The sequence below is a fragment of the Schistocerca americana genome, chromosome X (genome assembly GCF_021461395.2).
Source record: "Schistocerca americana isolate TAMUIC-IGC-003095 chromosome X, iqSchAmer2.1, whole genome shotgun sequence".
Classification (NCBI taxonomy): domain Eukaryota; kingdom Metazoa; phylum Arthropoda; class Insecta; order Orthoptera; family Acrididae; genus Schistocerca; species Schistocerca americana.
Genome location: NC_060130.1, coordinates 465,310,580 through 465,330,907, shown reverse-complemented (window position 1 = coordinate 465,330,907; position 20,328 = coordinate 465,310,580). Strand labels below are relative to the sequence as shown.

The 20,328-nt window shown below is 40.2% G+C and overlaps 1 protein-coding gene across 1 annotated transcript in view; it reads left to right on the top strand.

Annotated features, from left to right (window-relative positions):
- LOC124555386 (oxygen-dependent coproporphyrinogen-III oxidase) overlaps positions 1-20,328 on the top strand; it is an 86,141-nt gene that overhangs the window by 34,745 nt on the left and 31,068 nt on the right. The window contains exons 3-5 of the mRNA XM_047129280.1: positions 7,466-7,662; positions 15,844-15,985; positions 16,132-16,294. Of these exons, the coding sequence (XP_046985236.1) occupies positions 7,466-7,662; positions 15,844-15,985; positions 16,132-16,294 (502 nt within the window). The remainder of the gene's footprint in view (positions 1-7,465; positions 7,663-15,843; positions 15,986-16,131; positions 16,295-20,328) is intronic.

The window sequence follows — 20,328 nt, the reverse complement described above, 5'->3', positions numbered from 1 at the left end:
GGCTCAACTCACAAATCAAGCAATCCTTGTATACTTCCTCCAAAATGTGTAAACTGCTCCAGGGATCATGCAGTACATAGCAGAAAGTGTGGGGTTTATAATGAGGTAAGAAAAATTAAGGAGTTGAAAGTTAAGAGATGCATGCCCTATGGTGAAGCTGAAAAAGCTTTCAAAGCTATGCAATCTCCAGTTTTTACTGCTACTTTTTCATTGGCCCTTCAGATGCCACTCAAAGTGTGTTGCCTCCACGCAAACCTAGACCAGAGATTCAAGTATGAGTGCATGCACTTGCAATTTTACCTGTGGGGGGGAGCTACACTTGGACACACAATCACTCAGAAGCCATTGATGATGAACTTGAAGCCTGGGCAACTCACAGCTGCACACCATCAGAAACCCACTAAGTTGTCAGCTGTACCCATGCAAGCAACTCCTCCTACAAGTAAGGAAAAATGTCACATAAAAATTTGTTCGAAAAGGAAAAAAGTTGCAGCTGAACCTAGAGATTGGCCTGCGCTCTCCTGTTCCAGTGGTTAATTTACTGTAGAGGATATTGAGATCCACATAGAGGACTGTCTAATGCTCCACCTGACCTGGGTAAATCACCGCCACCAAGGGAGAACGACAATGGCTTCAACAGGGACTTCTGTGTTACTGTGGAACTTAAATGAATACCAATCACATTTGGAAGAATTACAGCTCCTGGCCCAAGAGAGACCATTCTGCATCTGCGTACAAGAAAATCATTTTAAAGTCACTGACACACCTGCATTAAGAGGCTACCACCCCTACAGGAAGGATGATTTTACTGGAAACAGGACTAAAGTCGGGATGGCTGTTGTCATTGATGACCGATGCCACTCCTATACTGTCTCTCTTACCACAGTCATACAAGCAGTTGCAGAGGAAGTTCTCACACTACTTAAAATCACAGTGTGTTCTATATCTTCCACCTCATGATCTGTTGGATGCAGTGGCACTGACAGAACTCTTCCCTCCACTGTCCCGCCCATTCCTCATGGGAGACTAATGCACACAGTGTGCTTTGTGGGTCTCAGCTGGCAGTTGCTCCAGGTGTCGAATATTTAGTGCCTCATCCATTTAGAGAATATCTGCCTTTTGAACTCTGGTCGGATGACACACTTTTCCATTGCTAAACGGTCATCTTAATCCATTGGCCTTTGTTTTTACTCTCTAGCTATTGCAGACATAGTTCAGTGGTAAGTGGCCACATATTTGCATTCCACTGACCACCTTCCAGTTTGGGCTTGTCTGCTGACTGATGGTGGTCAACAGGAGATTGCGAACATGGATAGTTCAAAGGGCAAATTGGTTGCGATACAGTCAGCAGGCCATCTTTGAACAACAGAATTGCACCCAGAAAATATCAGCTATAAGACCCGACTAGCTGCCACAGATTACATTCTCCCATCTAGGAACCACCTCAGGTGACAGCCTGTGTCTTGGTGGAATGACGAATGTCACCTGGCAATCAGAGCCAGGCATGTAGCTTTGTGTAAATTCAAACATCATCCAACTACAGAAAACTTTTGTGCCTTCAGAGCTATGAGAGCACAAGCAATGAGAGTGTTAAAAGAACGAAGAGGAACTCATGAAGGGAATAAATGGGTTCACTTCCGCTGTGAAAGTTCGGGCCTCAGTAAGGCAGATTTCTGGCTAGGCAGTACACCTCCCATTATGGCGTTGTTGAGAAATAGAAATGGGGACTTGATGGATGCACCTAAAAACATGACTCTGGTTTTAACTGAATACTTTTTAACTGTCACTTCATCATCCAGGCGAACGGTCTACCCGACGGGAGGCCCTAGCCACACATTTCCATTTTATCCAAACAAATTCCTGCATTCTGGGTGTTTTGTAGGACTGTGAAGATGACACTAGACTTCTTCTCGTGTAATGAGGAGATCTACACTCTCCTATTGTCCATGTGTGAGTTTGGATCTGCTCTGTCTGTGGCCAGACGCGCTTCTCCAGGACTAGATGATGAGATTGATTATGCCGTGCTCTGTTACCTATGTCCTGAAGCCAAAGGCAAGTTCCTATCTTGTTTCAATCAGATCTGGTTTGATGGACAGTACTCCACGACTTCGAAAAAGGCGGTATTAATTCCATTATGGAAAGCAGGGCAGGATCGTGCCAACCCTGACAGGTACCGGAATGTAGCCCTCACCAGCTGTATGGGTAAGACTATCAAATGCATAGTTAGCCATCACCTAATCTGGCTTCTCCAATCCGTTGTTCACCTGTGCTGCTCCCAGTGTGGTTTCGGGCACTATTGTTCTGCATTTGACAGCTTAATCCTACTGGAGGTGAAGATACAGGATTGCTTCCAAAACCATTTGGCTGGTGTGTTTTTTGAGCTCAAAAACTAATATGAAATCACTTGGAGGTACAACATGCTTCTTCAACTTCGTGAATGGGGACTACGTGGACTTCTTAATCCAATCCTTACTTGATGATCGGTGCTTTTGGTATCATGTTGGTGATGCCTTGTACGAGGGTTGTTTTTTAAGTAAGGGCCGTTCGCGCGTATAGTCCCGTAGTTCGCGCGGACGCCGCAAAAAGCCACCGCGCCGCTTGCCGGCATCCTTCCCGTTCACACTGATGCAAGTTGCAGCTCTGTAGCTGACGTGTACGCATCGCTGTGCTACTTTATAATGTTTACGATTATTGAATCTCCCGCCGCGTGTGAGATACGGTCAGTGATATGTTTTTTGACCGCGAGAAGCCTATCAGCTGCAGAAATTCATCGTCAGTTAACAGAAGTTTATGGCTTGAATGCAATGAGTGAAGGTAAAGTGCGTCAATGGGTTAGAGAGTTTAAAAATGGCCGTCAAAACGTCCATGACGAAGAACGCTTAGGCCGGCCCTCTGTGATCACTGATGATTTGGTGGCTGCAGTCGAAACAAAGATTCGTGAGGACAGAAGATTCACAATTTCCACTCTTTCCTTGGAATTTTCACAAGTTTCAAGATCGGTTTTGTACAGAATTGTGTCTGAAAACCTAAACTTTAAGAAACTGTGTTCTCAGTGGGTACCCAGACTCCTCACAGAGGACCACAAAGGGAAGAGATTTGCCACTTCATTGGACTTTTTGATTCATTACGAGGAAGAAGGGGATGACATGTTGAGTCAAATTGTCACTGGAGATGAAACATGGGTATCCCATATCACTCCCGAAAGCAAGCGACAATCGATGGAATGGCGATACACAACCTCACCCATCAAGGTCAAAGCCGAACAGACGCTGTCAAAGCGCAAGATTATGGCAACTGTGTTCTGGGACCGGCGCGGTGTTTTGCTAGTGGACTTTATGCCACGAGGAACGACAATCAACTCAGATGCCTACTGTGCAACTCTAAAGAAGTTCCGCAGAGCAATTCAAAACAAGAGGTGCGGCATGCTGACAAAAGGAGTTTTGCTCCTGCACGATAACGCTAGGCCTCACACCTCTCAAAAGACTCGGGATTTGATTGATTCTTTTGCCTGGGAAGTTTTGGACCATGCACCATACAGCCCCGACCTTGCTCCTAGCGATTTTCACCTTTTCCGTTACCTGAAACACCATCTTGGCGGGTAGCGCTTCAATGACGATTATGAAGTGAAAGCGACCGTGAACTCTTGGCTGTTGGAGCAGGTGGCCAAATTCTTTGAAGAGGGAATTAAAAACTTAGTTGTACGGTATGATAAGTGCTTAAATAAACAAGGCAACTATGTAGAAAAATAGGTAAAAGTATGTAGAATCAGAAAATAAAAGTTTTTTTACAAAAGTATTTGTATCCTTTTTTAAAAATAAAAACGGCCCTTACTTAAAAAAACAACCCTCGTATATTTGCTGTGTTTGGGAAAATGGGGTCCTGCAGGGCAGTGTACTCAGTGTCATATTGTTTGCAATTGCTATAGTGGCATCTCCTCCATAGTCAGGAGTAATGTTAACTTTGTTTGTGGATGACTTTGCAATCTTCTACTCTCCCTTTGATCTTACAACGAGGCAACTACAGCTGACCAACAGGAGGCTGGAAGCTTGGGCCAGTAAGAATGGTTTTACGTTCTCGCCAGAGAAGTTTTAACCAACCAGAGCTCGCAATGGGGGACAATATTTTATGTTTTAAGGCCACTGTGCTTTTTGGGCCTACTATTTGACTCAAAATGGATCTGGCTCCCACACCTGAAAGACATGTGAGCAAAGGGCTTCAGAACATTGAATGTTTTGAAGTGCATGAGCAGAAAGAGATGAGGTGCTGACAGGTCCCTCCTCCTGCAATTTGATAGGGCATTTGTCAGATCACAGTTAGAGTATGGCAGTGTAGTTTATGGATGTTACCTCAAGATGTTAGACTGAAGCCTTTTGGACCAGCCTATTTCAGTGCCTGTGTGCAGAGGCTGATGAACCACCATTTTGGATTTGACAGTGCCTGCTCCTGGCTTGACATGTCCTGAAAATCTCTCTGTTGCCTCATCATTTGCATTTAGTGCAGCTGTCCATGCCAACTTTGAGCAGCTGTTCAAGAACTGATGATGGTGGTGGTGGTTTGTGGGGCACTCAACATCAAGATCACCAGCATCTGTACAAGTTCCCAATCTTTCAGTTCCGGTCTCACCTCTTCCTGAATGATGATGAGGACAACATAAATACCCAGTCCCCATGCAGAGAAAATCCGTGACTCGGCCGGGAATTGAACCCAGTACCCTGTGATCCAGAGATGGTAGCCACTAGACCATGAGCTGCGGACTGTTCAAGAACTGACCCTATGTGACTGTGCCATCTGGAATATGTGCTGCTGACAGTCTGAAAGATCTGGATGTATCAGACAACCACATACTCTGCTAGGGATGGAGCAAATTGCCACCTGGTGTCTTCAGAGGCCCAAAGTGATTTTAAGCTTGATACTGTACAAGAAAGTATTTACGTCATGTGGCGTTTTTACAACTCTGTTTTCTTCAATCCTGAATATATACCAAAGTTTGGTTGTTTTTATGGATGGATCCCAGCAAGAGAATGCCATCGGTTGTTCAGCTGTTTTCTCTGATAGGGTTTTGAAAGTGCACCTTCCAGAAAAATTTACAAATTGTGATGGGGAGTTATGTGGCATTATGACAGCCCTGAAATGGATTTACAGGTGTCACAGTACACGGTTTCTCAGCTGTTCTGACTCACTCAGTGCCCTAAAGTGGTCCACTAAATATGGCTCATAGACCAGTTGCTTCAGGTCATCCATGACTCCTTGCATTGGCTCCAAGACTGTGGCAAGGTGGTGATCCTTTGCTGGGTACTCGGACTCGTTGGGTTTCAGGGAAATGATGTAGCCGACAAAGTAGCCAAAGCAGCATGTCAGCATGGTGTAGAAAGTTGATGTGCTGTCCCCTTGCACACTGTCATGTCATTACCTCACAGATGAATCGTGCATCAGTGGGAAACAATGGTTGGAGGTGGCAGAAAACAAACGGCAGTCACTTGAATCACCCACACATGCATGACAGACGTAATGGCAACCTCAGTGATAGCAGGAAGTGCTGCTCACCAGACTGCGCATAGGGCATATGGTTTCCTTCATGGGTCCATCACTCTGTGAAGTTTGTGGTGTGCCACTTTCAGTTCAGCATATTTTGTTTGCTTGTGTCTTATATGCTGACATCAGGGCAGCACTCAGTTTGGCTGGAGATCTGCCCACCAGCATCAGCAATACTGGCACCAGTGTAACGTGAGTTTTGAAATTTTGTGAACTGTTGGGTGTTGTCCCTAAAGTGCTAAGTGCTAATGATGGCAGGTGGACTTTCATTCATTATAAACTACTCCCACATGTGGAGATAGCCTGTGTCCTCCCCCCCCCCCCCCCCCTGCGCATCCCTACCGCCCCCCCCCCCCTCCCTCGATGAGAATGGTTCCTGACTTTTCTTCTTTTCTTTAGGGTGCTGATGACCCTGCTATTGAGCACACCACACTCAAAATAATAATAATAATAATCTTATGGCTGCATGACACTCCTGTTTCCCCCAAAAGGAATCCACCATCCTATGTCGCTCATGCATTAGTCATATCATATTTACCCATAGTTTTATCTTATGTACTGAGACAGGCTGTGGAGCCTAGTAGACAGAACCTCACATCCAGGTGGAATCGGGGTTCCGGAATGTTTGCCTCTAATTTTGGTGGACAGCATCTGGATAATGGAATATGGATAATGGAACTGGTTCTTTGTTTTTTCTGAGAAGGTGGTTTTTTTATTCTGGACTATAACGATTTAAACTGTTTTCAGGACAGGGCTGTCATTGTTGGTGTTAGGTTTGGGATTGGGGTGTCTCCCACTATTGGACCCCTCGACACAACCTTATATGCCAGCCACCCTGATCATCCCATTACGGTCGGAGGAAGGCAACGGCAAACCACCTCCTTGCCTAGTACGGCGGTGCGGGTCTCCCGTGTCGTTCCCCTACGCTCTGTCACAGAGTATGAGACTTCATCATCATCATAACAACTTTTACCAATCGAATTGAAGATATGCACAGTGAACCTCCATCTACAAACCACCTTGGTCAGATTTCAGGTTCAGAGAACCAAGGAACTTTCAGAATCAGACATTCAAGTTCATAATTGCAGATTTCAATAGTCACAGCAGAACATAGGGCTACCAGGAGACAGATTCCAATGGGGAAAAAGTTGAAAGATGGGTAGAAACAATTGGATTCAAGCTTATACATAATCTCAGATTATCAGCCTCTTTCAACAGTGGGCAGTGATTTTGTGGATATAACCCTGACAGCAATTTGTAACAGACTGGATAGTTCAGCTATCAGTTAAGTCAGTAGTAGGTGCACTACCAAAGTCTCAACATAGACCCATCTCACTGGCGGTAAAAGCAGTAGTGTGCCGAGATACTGTACAATTTAAGAGGTGGTTCATATCGGAGAAATCACATTGGAAATTTTTCGCAAAGGAACTGGATGCCGAGATTGATGAAGTACCTCTAGTCCTCAGCTCCTATGGCACTTTTGTACAGCTCACCAGACGAATATCTCGGAAACACATCGCTAGAGGCTGCAGGAAGGCATACCTAGCTTATTTATTTTGCTTCTGTCTCGCCCATGCATCAGCTCAGTAGTGAGTCAGATATGGGGGAGGTACCTTTTGCCACAGATTAGCTCTGGTGGGAGGAGTGGTTGGCCTGTCTGCTCTCTGGGTTCCAGACTGGACCAACTCATATACATTTGCTTCTTTCAGTTTTTTTTCTCATCTCTGGCAACAGTATTTCTTCCATTGATTTAGTTTCACCATCCCTTCATCACAGTTTGATCAAATTCCTGGCTAATGTCACAAACTCCAGTTGTACTATCCCGTAAGTCCACACACACACACACACACACACACACACACACACACACACACACAAACTCCAACCAGCCAGAAGATTGAATCATTACATAATGGCTATTCTAATGTTGTAGGCGGAAGTCTGTAGAGCTCTAGAAGCAGAGGAAGATCCAGGTGTAAAATTCAAAGTTGATCGCTGGGAAAGAAAAGAGGGCGGTGGTGGCATTACATGTGTTCTTCAGGATGGTGTTGCACTAGAAAAAGCTGGTGTCAACATATCTGTGGTGTCAGGAACATTGCCAGAGGGAGCAGTTGCTCAGATGAGAGCCAGGTACTACCAGTCTGTTTCTCTTAACTTATAGAAATATTAACATCATTTTGAAATTGTGTTTCTTGGAAATGTTGGTAAAATTTGCTAAAGAAATAATTTTGTTTAAATTATTAAAGTATTGGGACCATTGCATCTTTTGTTTGAAAAGGTGTACGATAATCACATAATATCACACAGCGGAAATTCGTATTCAGATTCCCGTAGTCTGTCCAGATTATCTCTATTTTATTTTTTTACATTTGAATCGATGATTGTGGAAACCACGTAAGTCCAAAAATTTTATAGCACAATTTATTGCTTTTACATACTTGTCTGGGGTCAACACACAGTGTGTGTAGAAATATGCTAGGCCAGTGTTTCTTCTCTAAGGTATAGGACCTTATGAGTCTGCAGAAACAATATAAATCAATAACTTTTGTAGTTTCTTCCCCAGGCTGAAAATGGTTTTACAAGTCTTTGTTCGTTTTGTATCACGAAGGGAAATCAAAGAAAGTAGCATGTTGTTCAAATACATAAATGAATCTTTACCTTCTATCTAATGTGTGTGTGTGTGTGTGTGTGTGTGTGTGTGTGTGTGTGTGTGTGTGTGTGTGTGTGAGAGAGAGAGAGAGAGAGAGAGAGAGAGAGAGAGAGAGAGAGAGAGACAAAACAAAACAAGGCAGCTACATGTTTCAAAATACGTAGATATTGATTTGTTACACTGTGAAGAGCTGCCCCCTATCACGATTTGTTAATTGGACACCAGCATCCTGAAAATCACTTTCCGCTGATGGCATTTTTGAATGGTTCTAAAAATGATTGGAAACCAAGATGACTTCATAAACAATGTAATATAGTCTGATGAAGCTGCATTCATTGCTGCATGTCCTCAATATATGCAGTGCTTGGTGCACATTAGCATCAACACATGGGCTCGAATATTGGAAGATACAGTTTTGGGGCCCTACTTATATCCAAACTGGTTGGCTGCACAAAGGTACCATGCATTTCTCACAAACAGTTTTCTTTGACACTTCATTTCCACTTGATGTTAAACATCCAGTGAGTTATTCAGGACGTCACTTTGATGATCTTCTCTGAAGACATTGTATGTTTTTTGAAAGACATAATGTCACTGATAGTGTGGCTATTTTAGTTTAGCCAAGTTTTGTATTTATTTATGACCTATCAAAGGTAATTTTAGTTCAAATACATGCTATTATTTATGATTATTTCTTACTTATCTGACAAATCATCGTTAAGGTCACCATTTAAATACTGTACTGTGTAATTGCATAACATTTAAGAAACATTTTAGACTACAGTATTATTGGGCAGACAAAATTGGAAAATAAAAACAAATGCGCCTCCATGCAGAACTAAAGCATTCATCTGTAGTATTCTAAGCAAACACTCTAGCCACTGTACTAACAGTGCTGTGTTTGAGAGTCCAGTATCTTTTTAGAACACTTTATTGCCTAGGCTGCAAGTTTTTTTTACATAGATAACCAATTTCAGCTAGTTCAGTGGCCATCTTCAGATCTGGAAAAGTTCACATTTAAATACAGTTCACTACATCTTATCCAAACCAAAAATGTAGTAATACAATTAAATAGAGTAGATAACCTGTACAGTAATATCAGTGCTTTTAAGTAACTAATCGTGTATTTGTGTACAGCACATAAAAAGATATAGTAGTTCATGGAACTGATGCGAATTCATCGTCAACATTACACCATTGTGCTATACGTACATTACCTATCCATAATTGCAGAACTTAACAACAAATTAGACATTTTATAGAGTGATGAGCACACTCAAACGGTGGGGGGGCATTCGCAGAATCCCGTATGTATGATCTTAAATTTTGTTAGATAATAACTATAAGCAATATAGCACTCCATCCTGCATGGTGGGGGAGCTAGTTGAAGTTGCCCTCCTGACTGAAACAGGAAAGCTGTAGACCATTTAGACCTCAAGTCGTAGCTGTTGTCACTGGGTGGCAGTACAGTATGATACACCTATCACGTGAAATTACACCACTGCATATTCTGTTATGAATTAAAATACACCAATTACCTAAACTCTGTTAGTAACCATTAGGTTGTATGTCAAACCTAACAGTATGTAATAGAACAGAGTGGAACTTGGTAAATGCATTTAAATTCTTCACATATAAGCGACACACACATTTAAGGTACGGGATTCGAGCTCATTTATCAGAATTTGTTGTATGGCAATGCCATGGAACAGAGTAATACTAGTGTAAAAGATGTATATAAACTACCTGACACCCAGTGATATGTTAAAATACTTCAAATATATAAGCTGCACAGATCTTTAGGTTATGAGATTCATGCTCATTTTATCAATTTTGCTACATGAAAATGCCTGGAGACTGAGCAGTATGAGTGCGGTAAGCTCATATAAACAACCTGACATCTAGTAATTAAAAGGATAGGAACTTTTGGCAACTATTAAATTTCGATTCATGAACAGAACAGGTCATATGATGTATTAGAGGCATATATATATATATATATATATATATATATATATATATATATATATATAACAAAGATGATGTGACTTACCAAATGAAAGTGCTGGCAGGTCGACAGACACACACAAACATACACACAAAATTCAAGCTTTTGCAAAAAACTGTTGCCTCATCAGGAAAGAGGGAAGGAGAGCGAAAGACGAAAGGATGTGGGTTTTAAGGGAGAGGGTAAGGAGTTATTCCAATCCCGGGAGCGGAAAGACTTACCTTAGGGGGAAAAAAGGACAGGTATACACTTGCGCACACACACTCGTATCCATCCGCACATACACAGACAACAAGCAGACATTTGTAAAGGCAAAGAGTTTGCAGTCTGAATTGTGGAGCTGCTTTCATGTTCAGCCAGCCTAGTTGCTATTTCTCTGTCTGACTGACCAATGTAAAATTTATCACAATCAGAACAGGTGAATTTGTATACCCCACTGTTGGCTAATAATTAGATCTTATCTTTGCTATTAAAAAGACACTGGGCTGTCATGTTCCTGACATAGTAGGAAAGCCTATACTTACAGGGTTTCAGTGCTTTGGCTACAGTCTGTGATATCTCACCTAGAAATGGTAGTGTACACCATTTCTTGCAGACAGTGGATGGGGAAGCAGGTGGGGCATAGAGGAGGGGTATAATTTTTCGTTTTTCTTTCCTGTGCAAGATGTGGTCAATAAGAACTTGATTGTAGCCATTGGCTGTGGCAATAAATTTTATTGTATCTAACTCTACCTTAAAATCATCTCTGGACATGGGGATGGATATGAGATGGTGTACCATTGAGTGGAAAGCTGCATGTTTGTGAACTGTGGGGTGTTTTGAGCAAGAAGGTATTACTGTGTCTGTAGTTGCAGTTTTTCTGTAAGTTTTAAAACAATTTGTGTGTGTACTGATGTCAATGGTGAGATCTAAACTTCATGCTATATCTGCCCTTCTCCCTTACAGACAAGTGATAAAGGGATTTTCTGTGTGCAGATAATGTGCACAAATTTGTTCATGTACAGCACTTTATTGGAAACCTGTTTATCCAGTAAAATACTGCAGTCTCCTGTCACTGTGACATTGTGGTAGAATGGTTTAGTGTCTGCTCCAATCATTCTAGACACTTGTCTTGTTCCCATGGTAATCTGACTTCATTTCTGTCACACACATATGGGATTCTATAGAGAAATATGTACACACCATTTCTGACCAATTTCTGTGCATTATGTATGGCTGGCTTCCAGTGTATTTTGGAGTCTGTGCCATCATAAATCACTGTGAGTGTTAGAGCAATATGAGGAACTAAATGCATGCATCTCTCCATGCTAGGCTATCCTGTGCAAGTTTCTACATGTGTACATAACTACTGCAACCTGCATCTACCTGAATCTAGTTACTGAGGTAAAGCCTTGGTCTCCCTTACCACTCCCATCCCCTCCTTCTCTGCCCTTGCATGCGCGCGCGCCCACACACACACACACACACACACACACACACACACACACACACACACAGACAGACAGACAGACAGACAGACAGACAGAGAGGGGGGGGGGGGCACACTTCCCTGCAGTATCAAATTAACTACTCCTTCATACTTCCTAATGTCTCCTATCAGCCTAGTCCTCCTTATAATCCTGGGAGCTACTAAAATGTAGACTTTCATGACCGGAAATATCATGTCCATTATAATTATCCGGGCTGTTATGCCGTTGTCGGTTGATGAATTCTGTGTCGATTCCCAACATTTCGTCTCCGACTGCGGGAGACATCTTCAAGGGGGTCCGTAGCTCAGTGGAAGGTCCAACACACCCACTGGCTCGCTACTGGTAGCGACCCCCTTGAAGATGTCTCCCGCAGTCGGAGACGAAACGTTGGGAATCGACACAGAATTCATCAACCGACCACGGCATAACAGCCCGGATAATTATAATGGACATAATCCTGGGAGCAAAAAAATATCTACAACTTCTACAGAAACCAGACTGAGCTAGTGTTGTTCAGTCTTTATATCGAGCAGTCATTAAATGAAACAAAGGAGGAATAAAAACATTTAGTTTTGCTGGTTGCATTCTGTCATACAGTGGATGGCAAAGGACTAGGAAGATCATTTGGTGATTTAGATTAAGAAATGAAACTTCAGAAATAGTTTCAGTTTTGCAATTTGGGCAACAAAAAGCTGATGCTGACCCAACCAGAGGATACATAAGGTACAGACTGGTAACAGTAAGCAAAATTTTTCAGAAAAGAGAAATATTTTAACATAGAATATAAATTTAAATTTTAGGAAGTCTTTTTTAAAAGCAGTTGTCTGGACCATAATGTTGTAAGGGAGTGAAATGTGGATGGTAAACAGTTGAGACAAGAAAAGAATAAAAGATTTTGGGAGGATGTTGAAGATTCGATGGACAGATTGGATAATAATGATTAAGTTCTGAATCGAACTGGGGAGAAAAGAAATCTATGGCATAACTTGACTAAAAGAAGGGATTGGTTGATAGGACATATCTTGAGGCATCAAGGAAATGTCAGTTTGACACTTATCATGTGAATACAGTTTGTAATAGTTACACAGAGATAAACAGACCTACACAGGATAGACTAGACTTGAGAACTGCATCAAACCAGTTTTATGACTGAAGGTAATAACAACAGCCACATGTAAATTGAGTGCATGTGTTTGAAATGTGATACAAAATACAAGCACAGTGTGAAAATTATAGTGACAAAGACAAATGCCAAACTGTGATTCATAAATAATTTTGGGGAAAGTATAGCTTTTTGAGGAAAGAAATTTGTCGCAGAAAAATTATGGGCTCATTTGGTTAGAATAACAGTTTCCCAGAGACACTCCATTCCATGATTAGTCACGAGAAACATTACTCATAAATTTCTAGAAATCTGCCTGCACTTTGTTTTCTAAGAACCCATTGATGTACCATTCCCATGTCACAGAAGAATCACATAGGATAAGATGAGAAAGATTAGGACATATTCAGTACCTTACATGTAGTTGTATGTGTGACATCTGGGGAGGGAACATGGAGGTAAAGGGTAATAACAGTTTTATGGCTAGCAATTTGTGGAGTGTCAATTTAGATATAGAAATCAGCACTTTGATACATGTATGTTCTTTAATAAATACGAAGCATAATGCAAACAAACAAGCAGCTTCAAAATATGCAGATCGGGACCAGTGCAGAAAATTTTGCATCCCAGTGCAGACAATTTTGCGTCACGCATGAGCGAACAGCCCCCGCACGCCTGTAGCAGACAAGCCACTGCTTACCACTACCTGTAGCCAGGCTTTCCCTCGTCCTCCTCGGAATGGAACATTGGCCTCATCACGTGGCAACTATTTCAAGGCTCGGTAGATTAGCAACAAAGACATACTGAATATCTGGAGAAAATTCAGTAGAATTCAGTTTCTCCAGATCTTCAGTGACAAACCTTGTGTGATATAAGATAGCAAGAGTTGTTTACTTACTTGTCTTGCTTTGTAGGCCGAAAGACCTAAACTTCAAAATACACAAAAAACCAGTGCACATGGACAAAAAGGAAAAAAATAGTGTCTGTGATAAGTGAAGGTTCCTGCAGTTTAATGTCAAGTCTAGAGTGATGGATAAACAAATTTGATTGTCATGCAAACAGTGAATTCCCAGGCCCTGTTCGAACTCTTTGTAGAGACATTGGAAGTAATGTAAAAAAACTGAAATGATGCTAATGTCATACAGACCTTATGAGTACCAGAGCACTCTTCCATGATCATAGCACTGGTAAAATGAACATGGACAGAAACAAACGCAGATGCTGTTTTGAAAAGTTTATTACAGGATTGTCACCTAGTACACACACATACCTTATGAACCAAGAGAAAGCCTCATAACATTTCCAGGTGCTTGATCATGCTATGAAGAAAGATAAGAATTCTGCAAGGCATGAATGTAACCTGTTTCAGCAGAAAGTATAGTGTCCTAGATAGTGCTGCAAACTGTGAAAATGGCATCTACATAATTTTTTTTAATATAATATTTTGATATGTTAAAAACAAATCAACGTCATAGTCAATGAAAATATGGTTAACTTCTTGTTTCAGAAGAAATAGTCATGTCTATTTTAATTAGATTCAATGAAACTAAATAAAAAATGAATCCATGAAAACGACAACTTAAAACAATTGACCTTTATGAAGGCAGCATGATGTGCAAAGTCTGCTCACTCAATCTGGTCATGGTTTTAATGCTGACGGTCATCAATTTAAGAAAAGTTCACTGCTTTCAGAGTCATCTGTTACAGTAATTAAAACTAATTCCATACAAAAGATGTTAAGTATTTAATATGTGATTATTGTATGTAACAAAAGCTGGACTTCCAAATTTGTTTTTTCAGACGAAATTAAACTCTTTTTGAGCAAGTGCAGCACAATCTAGGATGAAACTAATATGATTACCATATTACCCTCCCCTTTATCCGCAACAAGCTTCACCTCAAATACTTTTGTTATAGGGTGCTTATTTTTCAAACATACCCAGATAGTCATGCATGTTAAAGTGCCACTTGCAGGGATAGGGGAGTGCGCTGGCCCCAGATCAAATCTGCCTGGCAGATTGACGATGAGTCTGTGTGCCAACATTCCTGGATGTGAGTTTTAGGCAGTTCCCCACATCACACTTGGTGAACTACAGGCAAGTCCCCAAATCTCACCTCAGTTACAAGACTTGCAAGTATTTAGAAAGCTTTGGCTCACCTTCATGTGAATAACAAGAAGAAGAAGAAGAAGAAGAAGAAGAAGAAGAAGAAGAAGAAAAGATAGACTATGTATTTTTCAAGATATCATTATGTAAAGATTAAAATGGGCCACTCTGTATGTAGTAGATATAGATCTCATTTGCTAATCTGAGTTACAGATTCTATCAAAAAGCAGTAGTTTTTGAAGATCATAGGAGGCAGTAGGTTTTCTTAATCCTCCAAAACTGGGGCGATATGCGTTTGCGTGATTATAATGCCATTTCTCACACTGAAACAATTCTCTGTAAGATCCTACAAAGTAAAGGAATGTTCAGTTTTAATCTTCTGATGTGAACATGAGTTTCAATACTTTAAATTATTGTAAATAAGACAATACTATTTTTGCTCTCTGCCAATTTGAATCCAGAACAAAAATTTAACAGCCATAGAGAAATCATCTACATTGTTATTGATATGTTTGGTTAATATGAGGAAATACTAAATATACTTTACTGAGAAAGTCCTGATGAAATATTGATAGATTTCCAACTGTTAAGGAAACACAGCTTGAGACTAAAGCATTTGTTAATCAGCTAAAAATGTTTACTAAATATGTAAACATAGGTGGTTCTTATTTAAATGTGTGAACTTATTTTTATCTTTGTGTGTGTGTGTGTGTGTGTGTGTGTGTGTGTGTGTGTGTGTGTGTGTGTGTGTGTGTGTAGGTAGGGCTGAAGTAGCACATTTTAATAAGTATTTGCAACCATACTATTAATTTATTAGTAATAATGGAATAGAAATACTTTCCAAGAAGGAAATACACTCTCCTATTAAAAGTCGTACCCCCACTGTATATTTTTGTGAAGCCACTGTTTAAAACTACATCTTAATTTTTAAAAGATGTGACGTAGCTCTAATGTGCAACATTTTAATATTGTTATAGAGGGAGAAAGAACCTTGAGGGAAGCCTTCCATTTTTTGCAGCTGGTGTAAGTGCTGTAATTCATCCTCGTAACCCAATGGTACCAACAATTCATTTTAACTACCGCTACTTTGAAATAAAAGATAAAGAAGGAAAAACACAGGTGTGTGAAAGTTAAGTTGTTTTAATTCAATGAATATTTTCATTGAGAAGTTTCGCAAAGTTTGGCAGTTCTTACTGTCAAAACTTCTATACATAAGTATATTTGTTCTCGCCATTTAAATTTGTATTTGTTTTCAATCTTTTTAGTGGTGGTTTGGTGGCGGCACTGATTTGACTCCTTACTATCTCAATGAAGACGACTCAAAACACTTCCATCAAGTGCTGAAAGAAGCCTGTGATAAGATTGATGATACATACTACCCAAAATTCAAAGAATGGTGTGATAATTACTTTTATATCACCCACAGGGGTATGTTGAAGACATTATGCAATTATAAAAAGTTTGGAGTATTACAAAGACTAGATATACTGCTTTAGGGAAAAAAACATAGAACGAAGCCTGTTTTTAAGTATTTTCTGATGTCTCGTGTCTTTCTCCCCCCCCCCCCCCCCCTTTTTTTTCTCCCTTATTCTGCCAGCTTGCATTTGTCCAATAGTAGTTTGATAGTTGTTTCATTTTGGTTGCTGAGTGTCCACTCTCAAACGTCTTCTACTAGTTTTCAACTTGCAGATCACGTCTGTTGACAGCCGTCATCTATCTTGCTTCTAGTGTATGTCTTGCTTATCTACAGCAGTAGTTAATTATTTTGTTTTGCTGGTTTTCTCTTTGACACCACTTTCTCTCTCAATCAGTTTTATGATGTGAATATTTTTATTGTATATTTGTGATACGAGCTATGTACTCATATATAGATAACCATAACCTTCAGTTTCAACAAACAGAACACACATATGTTTACATTATGAGCACCTCTCCAGTTGATGATTCATTGTGTGTGTGTGTGTAGTTGTGCATAGAAGTTAGTTCGATATATAATTATATGCTATCCCACTTTTTCTTTTTTATTTCTTTTTAAACACATCATCAGAAGATGACTTGGTAATATGGTAATGGTGCCATTTGAGCGATCTGAGGCTGAAATATATAATAAGAACTTCAGAGTACAGCTATTTTTGTGTATAAAATGTGACAGAAAGTTGATAATTTTACTGATGATAATGAATGATTCTTCCATGCAAGTAGTAATAAATATGTGATCTTTAATTTTGTCTCCAACTTTTGTTACCTAAAAGTCCCTCTCTGGTTTGGCCCCCCAACCCTTATGCATGTTACCTTCTTAATTTGCCAATATGAAGCCACAATGTTATGTCATGCTGGACTATCTGACCTTTTGAAGACAGTCATGTGTGTGCCATATTGATTTTTATCATTTTCCAACTTGTTTTGGTTATCGCTTATGTGCAGCTGTCATTTAGTATTTCCTGTTCTAGATTCCCCTCTTCCTTCATAAATGATTCACCCAAATACCATCAGTAACAGTTCCTTCATTTTTTTTGTTTTTATTTATTTATTTATTTATTTTATTTTTTTTTTCAGGAACTTGATTAAATATACCCATTGAGGAGACACTCCACCCCATTAGAATTGCCTTGATAATCCCTTGCATTTCCCAATTTAGGTATTGATTTCACAGTACATGTTTAATGTCAGTTAACAATAGTTTTAAGTCTTCATTTTGTTGTATATTTTCACATAAAATTACACTGCACTGTAAAATGTGTGTATCGTGAAAAGTCGCGCATCATTAGGGAACTGTTGAACCTCCCTGTGGTCCGCACTTAATCTCATTTGTTTGTAGTCCCCATATGTAGGGGGCTGTAGAATAGCTCTTAAATTCTTCACGTTTTACTGTCTCTCAAAACTTTGTGAGTGGGTTTTTGTAAGTTTTGTAAGAAAGATGCTGATTATCTTAAAAGAGTCTACCAATTCAGGTTTTTTGACATTTCTGTGACGCTTTCCCATCAGTCACACACACCTGTGACTATTTGAGCACCACTTCTTTGTATGCATTCGGTATCCTCTGTCAGTCATATTTGGTGTAGGTCCCACATACTTGAACAGTATTCTAAGATGGGATACACAAGTGTTTTGTAGGCAATCTCGTTTGTAGATGAGCGGAATTCACTAGTATTCCATCAGTGAACTGTTATATCTTGTGTAGTGAGATGGTAACATCTATGAAAATGTTTGCAATAAGCATGGAGTACCAAGATACATGGTGCATTGATAAACACTGAGAGTCAACCTAACAGGTGACTTGAGAGTCCAAAAGTGTAACCGGGTACAAATACGAAACTAACAGAGTGCAACAGTGCGAATAAATCACAACATGAAATGCAGGCAAACATGCGTTGAGTAAGCAAAAATATGGGCTAAAGCTAACACGCAACTGACACCAGCATCCATGTGGATTTTATCGGGAAAACTGCAATTCCTTGTATGCAGCACTCACACCACTTATGGTGAAATTACAAATCACCCCCAAATAATGACCATGAATAACTCCTCACATGACGTACAGGATTCTGGCAGGGATACCAAAGAACCAAAATCTGCCACCTGCCTTACCTACGACTGACGTAATGTGATCATTCCATTTCATATGTCTACAAATGTTTACACCCAGGTATTTCTGTGGGTTGCCTGATTCCAGTTGGGATTTAGATAGCCAACATCCCTTTAGTACATTGATACAGAACATTATCTGCGATGGTAAATGAATCGAAAGCAGCCATCCAATTGCAACAAATGGTGGTTTTATTCAACCTTTGACCATGGTTTCAACAGATATAAACCCACCTTCTTCAGAAATACATATAACTAAAATTTTGCATTGGAAAACCTCCAAATAATGGAGTGAACTGATATTTTTCCAATGAAAATATGCTGTCGGCACACATCATTATTACATAATTAAATGTGCTGGCCCGTATGAGCAGGGCTTGTCAAGAAAGAATAGTTAAAATCCAGAAATAGAACCAATAAAATAAAATGTAAATGACCTACATGTCAACTCGTGTTCAAAATATTATGTAAAACACCCAGGCCACAGATTTCATCACTTGTCTCCTTGTGTGAATCTTCATTGTAACATTTAGTTTTCTAATAATACCCCTTTGGATTACAGTTACAATAATCCATCTATTGTCTTTCAGTGTTGTATTTTCACTTTGTCTACTGGTACCATGTATTTGATATTCCAAGCTTGCTCACCCACAACCATGTGTTTGAGGCTTTTCTCCGCAGTCTGATCTCTCCTTTATCTTCTTTTTACCCCATTTTTCAAGTTGTCTTTGATGTTTACCTGCTTGGCTTGTCTTCCCTTTACTTGCTTATTGGTTTACTGTTTTGAGTAATCTTTTGTAATTTTATAGTGATTTAATTGGTTTTCCAGTGGGTGAACTTTCTTATTTTGTGAAGCATTTAGACAATCATGTGTTTAATTTCTTTGTCTGATCAGTATTCTGTCATGCATACTGACAAAGTAAAAATAATGTAATAACTGCAATAAAGTAGTATCACAATATGTGTGTCATTCAATGGCTTGTTTATATGTCTCTGTTTGCTAATGCCCAGTGACAGCAGACAGGTTGCTAATGGCAGAACACTCCATACTAGATAGTTTGAACAGCAAATAGTAGTGAGTGGCAAAGAAGTGTGGTATTCTGTCTCATAAGCAGTCATGCCATTAAAAGATCTTTGATTTGCTGTGCCATGTGTACATGATAGGGAGCTTACCATCCCTCATGGAATCAGTAGTTGACCATGTCTTCTTCACAATCAGACTTGCAGTGGCTAGCTAATTGCCAAAACCAAGCAACAGACCACATTGCCTAATATGACTTTTGAATTAAATGGGAGGACCACTAGATATGTGCCTGATAGGGCACTCAGATGAGACATGGGAGCAGAAGACCCACTGGGGCCACATATCAATAGACTGCTCCTTTCAAATGAGGTTGGTGGTGCAGTAATTAAAGTGCTGGGCTTGAATCCAGGAGGAAAATTATACTTCGCTGAAGTCATTAACATCCTCATTTCCTGACCTGGGAACACTTTAGTTAGCACCCCCTGCTATCCTTCAATGCACAGAGCTCTCTGTCATAGAACACCCCTTTTAGTGGCTGGGAGGTTTGCAGTGCTTTGTCAGAGTGTTGAGATAAGGCCCCTAGACACGACAAAATCCGTAACCATATGCTGAGACATATTCGTGCCAACAGCATGAAACATTTCCTTGGGCTTAAAAAGCTTAAAGACTTAATACTCTACTGTATTTGCTGAGAAGGAGAATTTCTGTCTCAATGGCAGGAAGGTATTGTTATTCTTGTCCTGAAACTGAGAAAGGAACCATGTATCTTAACTAACTACCATCCAATCTCTCTGATGAGTGGGCTATGTAAGCTATTTGAATGAATGGTCAACCTCTGTCCTTGTTGGTGCCT